General features: G+C 41.5%; 1 protein-coding gene across 1 annotated transcript; it reads right to left on the bottom strand.

The window, feature by feature from the left end:
* Positions 1-581: 581 nt before the first annotated feature.
* STX12 (syntaxin 12) lies at positions 582-14,941 on the bottom strand. Its single transcript, XM_072885150.1, has 9 exons — positions 14,748-14,941; positions 11,306-11,375; positions 9,260-9,359; positions 7,260-7,397; positions 6,315-6,358; positions 4,272-4,377; positions 3,733-3,805; positions 3,483-3,565; positions 582-2,074 (listed from the first exon to the last, which is right to left on the bottom strand). Exons 1-9 carry the CDS (start codon positions 14,857-14,859, stop codon positions 1,982-1,984), a joined length of 819 nt encoding a protein of 272 aa, XP_072741251.1. The 5' UTR covers positions 14,860-14,941; the 3' UTR covers positions 582-1,981.
* Positions 14,942-15,267: the final 326 nt, after the last annotated feature.

A 15,267-nucleotide genomic window follows, 5' to 3' on the forward strand; every position in this document is an offset into this window, starting at 1 on the left:
TAAAGAAAGAGGAGAAAGTAATCAAGCAACGACAGCAATCTCGAGTCCCGTGAGCTGGACTGGTGTTCTCAATTCCAGTTTCCAGAGGACTAAAACAGGCTAGGGCAAGGATGGATCCCACAAATAATGCACCCACGTTCCTTTTAAGCATGGGGATGAGGTAAGCACTTTCATATGGAGATGTGACATCCCTGTAGCAGGCAATGCTACCATTTAGGAGGAATATTTTAAATAAGGAACAGAACAACACACAGCTCCCTTCCCAGATTTTACCATACAGGCTCAGCGAAGACTTGAAGTTTTAGCAACAGGCAACTAGTCAAAGTTGACCCAACACTGTTCTGGGGCATCAGAGTAATTTTTCTGAGATCAGCTATTGTACGGGGCTCTCTACAGGAGTTTTGTGTATGTCCATGTGAAAGCCATACATGGTTTCAGTTAGTTTCATTCTTAAGAATCGGGGACCACAGAACTAAAGCTGGAGGAAACACTGCTGTTGCTGATATAAAGTCTTCTACCCTGCTTACAGAAGGAACTGCAAACATACCTGTGCCCGTGTCTAAACTGCAAGAGAAAAAAGCTCTGACATAGGCTTTTAAAAGTGTTTATTGATGGTTATTAGATGGAATGATGGCGCAATAGTGCAAACCACTGTGCAATTGGGAGAACACACTCCCTTTCCCAGCTTTCACATTTACTTTATTATACAGGAGACATGGAATAAGGATTAAATACAAAAATGGGTCAGTATGCTGCATTTACCACACTCTGTTGGGCTTTGGACAGATTACTGTTCCCTCAGTGCATGTCAGTTCAGAGCTACATCAAAGCGGGGAGTGGCTGCTGTGTTCTGTCCAGCTCTAACAAGACAGTTGGAACCAGCAATCTTTTTCACTTGCACGCACATCCTCAGTCCAAAAAACCTAGCACTTCACTCAGCCAGTTTCTGCACTTTCTGTTTCATAAAGAATGGGAAATACCAGTTTCATAAAGAATGGGAAATACCAGATGTTCACAAACCACACATAATATTTACTAGTACACTACAAGTGAGCTTCAAGAGTACTTCTTCAGAAGCAAGATTTCAGCTAATACTCATCTATCTTGCTAGCTTGTAAACTTAGGTACCCAATTCTTCATCTTTGTGTGATTTTCTCCCTGGAAGTTTCTAAAACAAATTAGGAGCGAGCAGCTAAACTTTGTATTTCTAGTGCTTGAGAGTCAGTATTGGAAGATATTTATTAGTCCAATAATAAAACCACCAGCTAGTTTCTCTAAGGAAGTTGCACTGTTAGATTATAAGTCAAAGAACATCCTGTCCTCAAATGATGCATTTTGGAAAAAAACAACCCCAATCATGCTCAAAAAATTAAACACCACAGTTATGAGTCTCAAGGCTAAACTGACCAGCACGCAGTGGTTCCAGCTATCTTCCATGCATACTTCTCCTTGCTTTTCAATCTGTAACAACATCTTTCTCTTCAAGAGAATCTAGAACCACAGCCACTTGGAGACTAACAAAACCATGGGGCAGATACTGGAGCCTTTAGAAACTGCTGGATTAAGGTAATATGAATCAGTGTTGTGCCCTCTTTGAATGTCATTCTTATTCCAGTCCAACAAAGTTACCTATACATATAAAATGTTAGTTGTGCCACTTGTCAAAAACAAGACATCTCCAATTATTAATCAGACTTCAGCATACAGTTGGAACAGGGAATAATACATTACAGAAAGCAAAACCACAAGATTTTAGTTACACAAAACAATATAATTTGTATATAAACTGATAAATACTGTCTCCATGGTTCACTAATTCCAAATACTAGTTATCTGCACATTAGTTGCTAATATCTATTACTAGAAGTAGTTCCAGCTTGTGCTCTCTCAGGGTGGTCAATTCATTTCTGAGACTAGTCAGCCTGTTCGCTCTGAGGGAAAAAAAAATCTCAGCAGTGAAACTAGGTTCCATGTGAAGATTTCATTTTGTTGTCTGCCAGATAATGAATCCTATGATTATAGAAGCCACAGCAAGACCAAGAGTCAGGATACAGATCTTCTTACGGGATTTTTTCTAATAAAAGAAGAAACAAAAGCCATTGACACCAGGAACAGATGACAAGAGGAACCGGTTAACATTAACTTTGGCGAACAAGAGCACTTGATACCCATGCTTATTCAAGAGAAATAGCCAGTGTAGTCTGAACACTTTTACATGTTCCTTCAACTCCATGATCCTACAGATAAATGTTTTTAGTTTTAGGAGCACAGTGGTCTAAGAGATGCAGTTAATTAAAAATGTGACAAGGTTTGCTTCTTTTAAGGAAAATGCAAGCTTTATTTCAACTTGACAACACCTACCATATGCTTTTCATCCTAAGGGACAACAGCATGGCTTCAAAGGAAGCCAAACATCTCTTAACTATTTAGATCTTCCATGTGAGACTAATAAAACTGCTAAGCAGTTCTCCAATACAATCTCCCCTTGGCCACTTGGAGTTGGTGTAGAAATAGTATTGCATTTCTACAGTTTAAATTATTTAATATACAGTTACTATACTTTGATTTTACAGCTTTGATCACTTAATTCATCCTAGGAAACTACAGTCTGTCCATATACACCAAATATTTTTAACTTAGTATCTAAGGATTTGAGGATAGGTATATATAACCACTTCCTTCTCCATCCAGAAAAACACATCCAATGCATGTCCAATAGCTCCCAAACTTAGATTTATAACATACCTCAAAACTTTATAAAGGAAGCCATGGAGAGAGAGAATATTACTAAATGCTGCCAGACAATAAAAGCTACTTTCCCTCCCTTGCAGCAGCACTGGAGTTTTATTGCCTTCTAGTCCCAGCAGTGAAACTCTGTATGGGACTAACCAAAGCAGAACCCTTGTTCCTTCACAGAACCTGAACCTACAGGGACAATAATGATGAAAGGAACCTACAGAAAACATTGAATATCATACACAAAGGAGATTTAAGCAGCAGTGAGAACCACTGCAAGAGATTTGATGGGACAGGGAGGACAGACTATGGCATAGAAACTCAGCAGTTGGAAAATCCCGGTCACCAGAAGTTTCCCTGAGTCTGGGCAAGGATTTTTGCACATCAGTGTCTTGGCTGATATGTTTACAAGACGGATACAACATGAGAAATTGTTCTTGTTTAACTGTTCTTCTAACTCCTGAGAACAGCAAAGACAGCTAAACACTTAAACTTGCTGAGCACACCTACATGAAGGAACAGACTGACTATATATCCTCTGAAGTAGAAGGGTAATTTCAATACTGTGTTTTTGACTCAAGTGCTTTATCTATTCCTTGCAGCACAATTTTGAGTGAGTGCCAACTTGCACAAACTGTTTTTAATATCTTGTTTGGTGCGATGCAGTCCTCAGTATGTGTCTTGTTATGCCTGTTCCATTATTGCTCAACTGCACATTGACAATAATGCCAGCGTACAGAATTTACCTGATAATAGGCAGCTCTCTGTAACTGCTCACTGGCTCTTTCCACGTGGACTTCTGCACTTTCCACGTTTGCCTCTATGCTATCTATGGAAAAATAAGAGAATTAATTGTAAAATATTTCAAAGCTTCAGTGTTTAAAAAAATCAGAAATAATTTTTTTTTTTTACATAAAATACTGGAAAATTTAATCTATGTAGGCAAAATATGTAATTGAACTGAAAAGAAACTTCCTATTATCCAAACACACTTACCAATCATATCTCCTTGGTCATGAATCATCATGGCTAAATCCTTAAATATCTGATTGACATCCAAAATGTCTGCCTGAAGACAACAGTTTGACAAGTTATAACAAACATGGGTTACAATTTTTCTAATCCTCATTCTTAGTACCTCTTCTGACCATTGCTCAAAGTGTCAGAATTGATACCATCATTCACTGACTGAGGTGACTTGATGCTACTGTCTGTGGATTAGGATTAGCTCTTGGGATTAACACAAGAGTCTGCAATATTCCTGCTACTGAATGTTTGTTTCATCACACTAGCAATTAGCACAGTATGGAACTGAGATGAACATTGTAACATGAGTTGCTCCTACCATCTCTGAAGGACCACCAGTCAACACTGAAGGAAAATATACCTAGTCTCCTTCAACAGCAGGGAGATTGATCTTGGGGAACTCTGTTCCTCCACCTTCAGATCTCCTCAGCCCATCCCATTAGTTAGCACTGCACGACTTCTTTGGTTTATCTCCCAATACTGTTAACTGTGCAGGATCTACTGGTCACCTCTAATTGCCTGATTGCTGTTTCTCTTTCTTTAATGAGTTCAAGGTCCTGTTCAGTTATTGCTGCATCTTCTTCCTGAGACTGCATTTGATTCCAATCTTCACCACTGGAAAGAGATGGAAAGAAAGTACAACTCTTTCTCTGAGTATAGGTACTTCCACACTCCATTTATAGCAAAGCACCAGTAAGTTAAAGTTGAAAAGTTTCCTACAGAACAACCCCCAGGTTCCTGGCCCTGCAACTGTATACAGAGACAGCACTGATTTGTGACAACAGTTACAACTTGGAACAACTGAAAAAAGGGACAGATCAGGAAAAGTGAAGAAACTAGAAAGCAGTTACATGCATAGAATACTCTGTTCTAGGATGTGACAGTTATCTATAGCATTAGAGAAGAAACCTCCTTATTTCAGTTCTGCTTTTTTAAAAAAAAAAAAACAAAAAACCATGTACCTTCCTCCCCTCTTGCCATCCCCCAAAAGAGGGAGAAATCAGAGTAAAAGTTTTGACAGAAAGTAGCCTGCAAGGATGTTATCAGAACAAAAGAACACCTGACAAGCATCTGGATTAAAAGATTCTCACTTGCTAGCTAACATTTGGAGATAAGAATAAAGTGTTTTAGTATTTTAATTTATTCGTCTAGTAAGATCTTCAAATTAAATCACACCCCAAAAGAGACATTAAAAAACCAAATAACTCTGCATCCCACTCTACCTCTCTCCTGATGAGCTGGTACTTCATAACTGCTGCACAAGTTACACCAATTATAGTGAAGGCAGTACCTATAATACAAGGCCATCTGTATGTTCAGCACAGAAAGTTCTTCAAGGGCAACATCTCCCTCTCCTCAACAAAGAGAAATGTGCTGGAAAGCACTGTAACATTCCAGTGTTAGGTATACAACACTAAATAGTAAGTTTTAAAGTCTCAAAGTGCCAAAAGAAATGAAGATAAACTACATGACTAGGTCAGAGACAGCTGACCATCCCAGCAATTCAGCTCTGAGATGACAGTAGGGTTTTCAGATATTTAAGGCAGAAGTTTGACATGTAGCACACAAGAACAACTTCAAATGTGCAGTAGCTGCTGTGTGCCACTATCTCTCACTGAGCCAAGAGCCTCTGCATCAACAGGTACCTGTCTGGTTCTCCTTGCTTTAGCGAGCAGGGCCTTCAAACTCATCACAGCATCTGTATAACTGAGCAACCTGGGGTTTTCACTCTTGACTCAGTATGTGAAAGCACAGGGCTAATGAAGGGGATGCACAGCAAGCAGCTGATCAGATGAAGTGCAGTTTGCAGAGGGAGGATGTACAGATAAGACACATAAGCTAGGTCTCTTTATTTAGAAAGTTAAAGGATTTATACAGATGGGGCCAACAGATATAATCCCAGTCTTAAACATACATACAGGAGAAACTGCCACAGTAATCACAGATACTTCCAGAGGGTCCTGAGGTCTCTTCACTCACACTCAAGAGTTGATACAACATTTTACAAACCTACCTACTATGCAGGCACACTGTTACTGCAGAACAGACACAACTGTCTGACAGGTGACAGTAACACTGTCTGCACGTCCTAGGATTAGTTTGCCAGTGCATAATGTCCGGGACTTCTGAATTCAAGGCAGCCTCAACCAGTACTCTGTAATAGCTCCAACTGGGCTGCTAGGTAACACCCAAACCCATGAAATAAATATACAGCTCTTAGTGGAAAGAGTCATAGTGAGGGAAATCCTGTCTGGTAATCTTGTGCTCACAGTCCAGAAAACCAGGAGCTCCAACTGCCACATACTAGGGACTCTACTACTCCTCTCAGGGCAGTAACCACACAACCTACATTTAAGGAGGATAAAATACTGTCATATGCAGTTAACTTTTTACATTGTATATTACAAGTACTGTTAATAATTGCATTTCAAATCTTTTTGCTTTGCATTCAGCTAGCAGACCCTGGCCCAGGTTACAATAACATATCTTACCACAAAAACTTTAGTTATACATAGTTAAAGCTATACATCAAGAGTATAAGAAGCCGTTACCTATCAAATGAAACAAGCTGTTCTTCTCTGAACCGCTCGTCAGCCTGGAAGAGATAAATGAGTTTAGTCTTGCAGACTACCAGGACCACTTGCAAAATCAACAGGAGTATCTTTGAGACAAAGGCATATATTGTCCAGAGAGTTCTTTGAGAATGCCACTGTCACTTCAACTTTCAGATTTAACTTCGGTTAATTAAGATTAGATTTAGATTCATCTTTAGACTTAATTTTTAGATTCAGATTGTCTCTGCAAATCAGAGGCAACTGAGAGATCAAAAGCAGCTAGTCCGATTACTCAGATCAGCTGTCATTGTTTGTCACTTCCTTTCTCAACATGTAGCAAAAAATTCAGAGCATAATCCAACTGATAAGTGTGTTGCCTTGTAGAAAAATTAAGAATGCATACTTAACACAAAGCCCCGAGGCAAGGGGAGAAAAATGCTTTCACTGGCCTTTTTATTATGAATTCTTAGTAGCCACAAGGGTTTGTCAAAACATAATAGGGAGAAGGTTTGGATGTACATTGGAGATATTAGCAGGACAGAAGCTATAAGAAAATAAAGAAACATAGTGTGAGATTTAAGATGTAATTTAAGGTGTGGTAAGCTTCCAACTGATCTCTTAAATTTTATAGTCTAGGGCTAACGTCAAGCAAAGAGCAGCCTGCAGTACTTTGCTATTAACTATACTTTGACTCTCCATCTCGTCCTCCACAACATTTGCAACTACCAGGATTCCTTCCCTCCTCTACTAACATTGACAAGCAGCACACTGAAATGAGTGCCTAGTACTTACAACATCTGGAATGACACAACTAATGCACCGAGGCCTCATCTGCACTCAGTAATGTGTCAATAGACAGCTATGAAGTTGGTAGGCAAGTACAAGATCTCTCAAAAGACTTGTAGTTCACTATATTGATACAAAATTCCTATAAATACTTACAGAGATACGGGAGCCAGCTCTCGCCCTTGCTACAGTCTCTTTTTCCTTTTCTGACACTCGCCTCTGTATTGCCTGGAAGTTATTTAAGGCCGCGGAGAAGTCATTCATTAAACGTTCTTTCTGAAGCCTCTGTTGGCGCTAAAGAATTGAAACAAAATCAAGTGTTCAGATACTCCCATTCATGATAATGTAACTGTCAGACTCTCGAAAAAACCATCATCATCATAACAACAACAATGAATGCTGGCATTCAAGTGATCTTTTTGTTCCAGCATTCTGGGGCACTGGAGAGCACAAAAAGCCCACCATATTTTAATTTGTTATACCAAATGCTCTATGCTTTGCCTATTGCAGAACAGTTTTGTGCAATAATGTTCTGTAATTTCAATCTAGATTTAAGTCTGAAGTAGAGAGGTCTTCTACACCATTACTTTTATTCAAATCACATTCCAGTAATCTACCACATTTAATTATGTACCTTTTGGATACCTACAATGCCTTTACCCTCCATTGCTCTACTTAGCCAACCTGGTAGTATTTAACTTTCTCTTGTCCTGATAAGACAATCCCCTTAACCTTCTTACAAATATAGGAAGCCCCACACTACAGAACTAATGACAACCACCCATTACCCCAGTTTCATAAGCTGTCTCTCCCAGCCATACCACACTATAAGCCTGGTGTTTTATCAGAGAATATCCTTAGTCCTGATAACATTTCAGTTTATCTTTTCTCCAAATACATTAGTTGTAATATTCCTTTTCATCCTCATTTTACAGTATCAACTTATTTAGCCTCCACAGAACATCTCATTCAAGTGTTGTGACATCCCAGTTATGGGAAACAAGAAGTTGTGAAAAAGCTTGTCCCAAGGACACTCAATACTCTGGTCAGTTCTTATGTTTTCTGTTAGAGAGATCCCCAACAGCTGTCTCAAATTTCAGGCTTTCCAGTATTGTAATCCTTCAATGAGTTTGTATCAATTCAACAGCCATTTCAAGGAAATAAATGTTTTCAATTAATTTTTTCTATAATAAGCCACAACAGCAGCCTCATAATACACTGCAGCTTCCATCTGAGCTGTCTGGATGCAACAACCCTTCTGCCAGAGGAGATCCTCAGCATGTTGATGCCAGCTCCTGCAGATTTTGACTGAACTGCTCCAGTGGGCTTCACTAGGCTTCAAAAGTCACTGCTGCATTCAGTGAGATGCACATGACAGGATTTTGTTCACCAGGGGGAGATTAACTGAAAAATATTTGCTGAACTAACAGGCAAAACATGGCCATGCTTACAACTGGCATATAAACCTTTAAATACAGAATTAGACTAAGATGACATCTGCTGACCCATATCCACAGATCATCCCACAACAGTATCAGAAAAGCAGATACATCGATATTGTGGTAGTGATTCAAAGTAGAGCAAGAAAACACCAACAGCAGAGGGCTGTCCCTTCCCTTCCCCATAGGGAGGGGGAACTTGAAGGACTATTTGGCAAGAGATAAAGTCATAATCATTGCCTCACTATATTTTGCTTTATTGAAATTCAGCTTTCCCCCCCTGCTGTTAATAAATCACATGCAAGGGAAAACTTTTTGGCGTGATCACATTTCATACTGACATGCCATTTGCTATGAGTTCTTATCCTAAAACACTGCCTCGCATCACCAGGCACTTTGTAAACAAGATTATTTTTCAGAAATTTACTCAGAAACACAGAATTGCATACTCAGCTCTTCCCAAACATTTAGGGCTTCTTATTCTCATGTGATAAGTTTTATACCTATTTGCCACTGGGAAACATTGTTTTCCCAGTGTCATATAAACAGTCAGGATGTAACCAGTTTAATGTGTTTCCCTACTTCAACAACATTATTCATTGCAAAAGGCTGCTGTCTCTTCAGCTGTGCCAATTCAAGGTTTGTGAGGTTGTGGTCTAAGCTAGTTTCATGAAGTGAGTGACTTAAAATACGTACAGACAAGTGCTGTGTGCCTACCTGTTCAGAAGCAGACAGAGGAAGTGGTAGAGACCCCAACTCCTTTAGATATTCATTGGTCTCTTTGGCAAGGCGGTTTGCAGAATGCTGTAGCTGTTGTCTGAAATAAAAGTTCAAAAGCAGTTACACAAGCTTCTACCTAAAAAGCAGCCTCCAAGCATTTCAGTTTCCAAAATAATGACTAAGTAGGGATTCTGAGATCACACATCTTTATGGGTTTTTTTTTCCCCCCTCACCCTAATGGAACAGAAATGTACTTTTAGCTTTTACCATCAATTTGACTCTGGACTACATTTAAAAAAAAAAAGATTCAAAGAAGTTCTGTGCTCCCTGCTAACTAGTATAATTCAGTAGTTTTAAAAAGATATTTTTCTCTGATGGCATAAGAGAGAAATTCCAGGGAGAGACAACTTTATTCAGTGAACATAACAACTCTTTTAGGGTGAATTCCTTGTGGTACCAATTGGTAACTAACTGTTCACTTGACAACTGCCAACTCCACTGGTTAAATGTACATTTGATAAAAGTACAGACACTCAGAGATATTAAATTCTTACATTTTTGTGAAAATTAACGGTCAGAGAGAGGAATGATCCAGCTTCTACTTTGGGAAACGCAAGGCTTTCCCTTGAACCTTTATGTTTCCAACAACATTGCAATTCAAAGCTATTTTTGCAAAGGATCTAGTGCAGCAGCACCTTCATTAGTACCACAATACAGAAGGACATTAGTTACATTGAACTTAATGTAAAGACATCATCTTGTATATCAAAGATGCAGTTTCTTAGAAAGAATGCTAGTGCTTCAGAGAACAGAACCACAAGTTTTATTTTGCAGCCATATGCACAAAAACCAGGAAGACACAAAATACTAAAACAAGAACCAATTTTTTCGGCATTCAGTGGATACAAGATGCTTAAGTGAAAGTCACCTATTCAGCTCAACAGATGCACAAATCAAAGTATTCAGGCTGCATTACTGTGTAAGTTGACCTGCAATATGTGAGCTAAATAAACCAGCCCTGCATTTTTGTATAAAATTTGTATGGCAGCTGACAGTTTGTGGAGTGCAACCCCTCTCACCTTAAAGAGGAGGGCCATTTCTACAATGAAATTAAATGGAAAGACATTTGTTTGGTCACCAGTGATTAGTTCTTTAATCTACTGATTAAATACAGATCAAGTCAACTGAGCAGCTCAGGCAAACAAATTCCTTTCTCTCCCAAATGGCCTCTGATCTCATCCTACAAATGCAGTGTTTGTAGCTATCACCACAAGTTATGAACTTTTCAAAAAAATCAGCTATTATAAAAAAATAGGGAAGTTGTGTGTTCAGAGATTCAAGGTACAGTCACATGAAGAGATAATGGAAGAACTTACTTTCAAATTTTCTTTTATGACTCCAGAAATTATTCTTCTCATAACTTGCTATTTATGCTTTACAAGTCTGTAAGAGATGCACAGACATACAGACTGCCTGTTCAGTCTCTCTAGGAGTCAATTTGGACTATGTCTGTTTAAATGTCTTCTATATTGTCCCCCAGTGGCATATTATTCTTCTGAAATTACATGCAGCATTTTGGCTGCCATATAGGATTGCTAATCTTTTTAGTGCCTAAATGCATCTGTACTACAAGCTACTTTTTCATCAGTTATGGGTCTTCCTTGATGTTTTTCCTTATTGCTCTTATCTGAGGACCAAGTACCTAGTATGGCATTCAATTCTTCTAAACCACAAGTGAAGCTACTATGGCTAGTCCTCAGAGGACAGCTAATGCATGGCTGATGTACCACCACCCTTTTTAAATAAACTATACCGTTTCTAACCATTCCTATCCAGCAGTTTTGAATGGCTTCTCAAGAGTCCTGCAGAAACACCTTAATTTGTCCAGTAAACTACTTAACACAGCTAGTCATTTTTGGTTTGCAGGACTGTACTAAATTTATTTAATAAAGCATCTCCCCAAAGCAAGTAACCCAGTTCATCTAAGAATACAGACAGAAATGAAAGAGAACCTATACAAATGTTAGCTCATTTAATACTTACAAGTTCTCCTGAAGCTTGCTGGAATCCTGCTTGGTTCCCAGCTGGCTCATCAAATTCTTTATTTGAGCAGCTGAAGATAAAGAGATTACAAGATGAGTTAGTAAGAGAAGTTCTAGTGTATTTTATTCCTTCTTGAATGTATTCTTCTAGCTTTCCCCAAAGGATTTCTCTCAATGTTTGACTTAACTAAGCTGGTAAGACAACACTTACATTCTTTTCTTTAAATGCAAAGTGTATTTTAAACATCCCCATTGAGACATGATCCAGGCTAACAGACTAACTTTCAGATAAGAAAGTGGTAGTGAGGCATACATACCCTGAAGACAAGTCTGTGGAGCTAAAAGCTTGTGCACTCCTCTTCCTCAACCTTTTTAAACGAACTAACATAGCTGTTTGTTTCTACCAGCCTTACTATTTCTGTATTTTAGGTTATCACTGCTGCAGAACAACTTTACTACACTGTGTTGCCACTTTTACATATTCTAAAGTTACTTAAACTATTAGTGCTCTGTTAAAAAAAAAGCCAAGGGTTGCTACCGGTTAAAAAAAAAATATCTGAATTTTTCTATTCATGATAGCCCAAACCTTATGCAAACAGCAAATAGCATCGGTGCACTTCACGGTTAGCTTGCATCAATATGAAATCATGTTGTAGGGAGAGGAGATATTCTAGCCCTCTTTCTCCCTATCTCCTATGTTTTTCCACTATTTTCCTTGTGTAGGCACTAGTGATCATGCAACCACACAATGAATCACATCAAACTGTTAACCTACCTGAAAAGCAAGTACCTTTTCTCCCCACTCCCCCTACCTTAGAAGGTTATTTAGCAGATCAGCAAGCTGATCCACTTTATTCTGCAACTGCACAACTTTTAGCATTACTGAAGATGCTGGGTGCACCACTTACAACAGCAGTACAAAGTTCGATTGGCTCAAATTGATCATGAAATCGTATGCTATCCCATCAAGCATTGAGAGAGGCAAGACCGAGGAGGATCAACTTAATATAGTTCTATAGGCAGCTGAATTGAGTTGAGATACCCCACGAGTTTAACAAGAGCTACTTCCAATTCAGTGACATCCTACTGGTGTGATTTCTGCTTTCAGCCTGGAGCAAGCCACTTTGGTTAATTAAATGTGTTGCTGAAGAAACATCAGATTCCTACTACGGCCACTTCTTTTAAAGTGATGTCCAATGGCTTATAACAATGGCAGCTCAGCTACGGCTGCAATATGATTCAATAGGTAATTAGGCAAGTATTCTAGCTTTTGCATCCAGTGAGAGTATTCTCACTGAGAATTGTAGACTGCTATTAGCTCATACAGTGAGGAGTTGTTTAGCAGCTTATACACTCAGCTGAACATGGCTTCTAGCAAGCAAGACTATTTCACAGCTCTGTCAGGCACAGGAAGGTCAGAAAAGTTCATAGTCAAGTTAAACTGACAAATGGCACACGGACTATACTCTGTGTGTGGGTATCAAGGACTTTGCAAATGGCATTTGCGCTATAACGTCTAGATACTCTGTGATGTATTTTTTTTTCTCCATTGGGGGAAGATTCTTGCATGAGTCCCATTTCTACACCAGGCAATGTTCTTTTTTGTCCTGTCTGAGCCAGGTTCAGCAGTTTGCTATGCTTAGTTTATCTCAGCCAACAGCAACGCACAAAGTCTACACAAAATGAGAGCAAAGTGTCTGGGAGGCCAAAGGAAGGGGCTGGAGCTCTTTACCTTTACTCGTTGGATAGTGGGTATACATATCAACATAGAGAGCCCCCTCAATCAACAGCTTTCAGTCTCCAAACCCTTTCAATTTTAGGCTGTAAAGCCTTCCACATACTGACTGTTTTACACTTACGATTACTTAAAACATTTCAACCTCTGCTCTAGATGCTTAGGTAATGTAACAGTCTTGCAAGCAACAGCTCTGCCAGCTCAGGTCACCAGTTTTCCGTACATTTTGTGTGAAATGCTAACTCTACAGAGTTTCCCAAAAGGAGGGAATAACTCAGCTGTATCCACTGTTTGCTTGCTGTTTGTTCCCTATAGGGAATGAAAGGAGAAGTGAGGACAGGCTTAAGGCTTCAATATGTCTTCTCCTCCTAGGCTTGAATGGAAACCTTTTATAAAATATGTAATAAAGTTAATTACCATAACGTTAAGTCAGATGTTCTGTGTGTTCCCACCCACTGTGATAAAAACTGTAATGCTATTTGTTTCATTTGAGATAGGCAGCGCACTGAGATAGGATGGCTGCTGGTCATGAGACAGTGGAAGCTTGTCCTATGAGAAGGAGAAGCTGAACTACTTAGAAGGGGAAGCTCACAGAAGTCCCATGGAATGGAGGGAGGGTGTAAAGGAAAAAAAAAAAAAGAAAAAGGAAAAAACCCAGACAACCCATGTTATTTGGTGAACTTAGAAGCAATTCAACTAGCAGCCGTGCCTATACCAAGAAGAAATGAACATGACTGAGCAAAAGCAAAGCAGTTTCAGCAATATTAATAGCTTTATATAATCAAATTGGAAAAGTCACCAACTTTCAGAGGAGCCAACATGTTCAACTGACCTTGCCCCTAAAAAACTGCATGGGTACTTGGACAATTAATGCCTTTTTGAGCAAAGGCAGTATCCTTAGGAGGGGTTATATCAAAGACTCTTTTGGAAGTGATTCAGTAAGCAGTATTTCAGCAATCAATACTAGGATTTCAATTATTAGCTTACGATACCGATAACTTTCTCTAACAACAACCATATGACCAAGAAACTGCAACACCATTTACTTAATGGCAATCTGTTCAGCAGCATAACGCTTCCCTGCAGAACTCTGCCAGCACAGTTAAGAGGAAATGGGCAGGTTAACATCAGCCTTCAGAAATCTCTGCAACAGCAGCTTCTCCCAGATGCCCTGCACAAGGCGGGGTGACAACCTTTGGCTCCCTGCTTCCACTTGAGCACCTCACTGAAGGCACCTAAAGGCAGACGAGAGGCTGGGCTCTTGCCAGGGGTGACAGAGGGCTTCAGTTCCGCTGGGGAAGAGCACAGCTTGGTAAAAGTCATATAAACACCACATCAAAAGTGACAGGAGCACATATTTCGCCCAGGCCAGCGGCAGCACGCAAGCTGTTAATTACAGTGCACGGAGGAGGAAGCTCAGCTACCGGCTGGCGTGTGTCCACGGCCACGGGGAAGCGAGGCTCCCACCCCCGGGAGGCCGCCGGTGCTAGCGGCCGGGACAGCCCTCGGTCCGCCCGCGCCGGGCACTCCCGCCCGGCACCGCCCTGGCGGAGGCTCTGCCAGCCTCGGGGGGCGGGGGGCGGCGGCTCTCGCGGGACCCCGAGGAGCGCTCCCCCCCACCACCGGCGAGGCGGCCGCCGTGCTCCGCGCTCCTCACGGGGCGCCGCCGGGCCGGGCCGGGCCGCCCCTTCCCCCCGGGCGCACTCACTGTACTGCGCGATGCGCTGCACGTTGGCGCTGCATGTCTGGATGATACCGCCGAAGTCCCGCGGCGGGGGCGGCGCCCCGGGGCGGTGGGGGTCCAGCGGGCCGTACGACATGGCCGGGGCGGGAGGGAGCGCGGCTCCGCCGGGCCCAGCTGACAGAGCCCCGCCAGCGTCTGCGCATGCGCTGCCGCCGCCGGGCGCTGCTGACGGAGCGCCCGCATATGCGCGAGGCGCGGCCGCCGGCGCCTGCGCGCTAGGGGCGGTGAGCCCGCGGGGTGCCATGGTAACGGGGCGCCCGCCCCGCCGCGCCCGCTCCCGGTGGTGAGGGGGAGCCCGGTGCTGGCCTGGCGGCACCGCGGCTGTGTGGGAGGACGCTGAGGGGGAGCCCGGCACGGTTGTCCGTGGCACCACGGCCCATGGCTGCCTGGCAGGACGCTGAGGAGGAGCCGTGGCTCTGAGTGCATGGTTTCACTACCGAGCCGTACCACCATCAGGTAGTCGTGAGGGGAGGTTGTGCCCTAC

This window comes from Ciconia boyciana, chromosome 21 (assembly GCF_034638445.1).
Source record: "Ciconia boyciana chromosome 21, ASM3463844v1, whole genome shotgun sequence".
NCBI lineage: Eukaryota > Metazoa > Chordata > Aves > Ciconiiformes > Ciconiidae > Ciconia > Ciconia boyciana.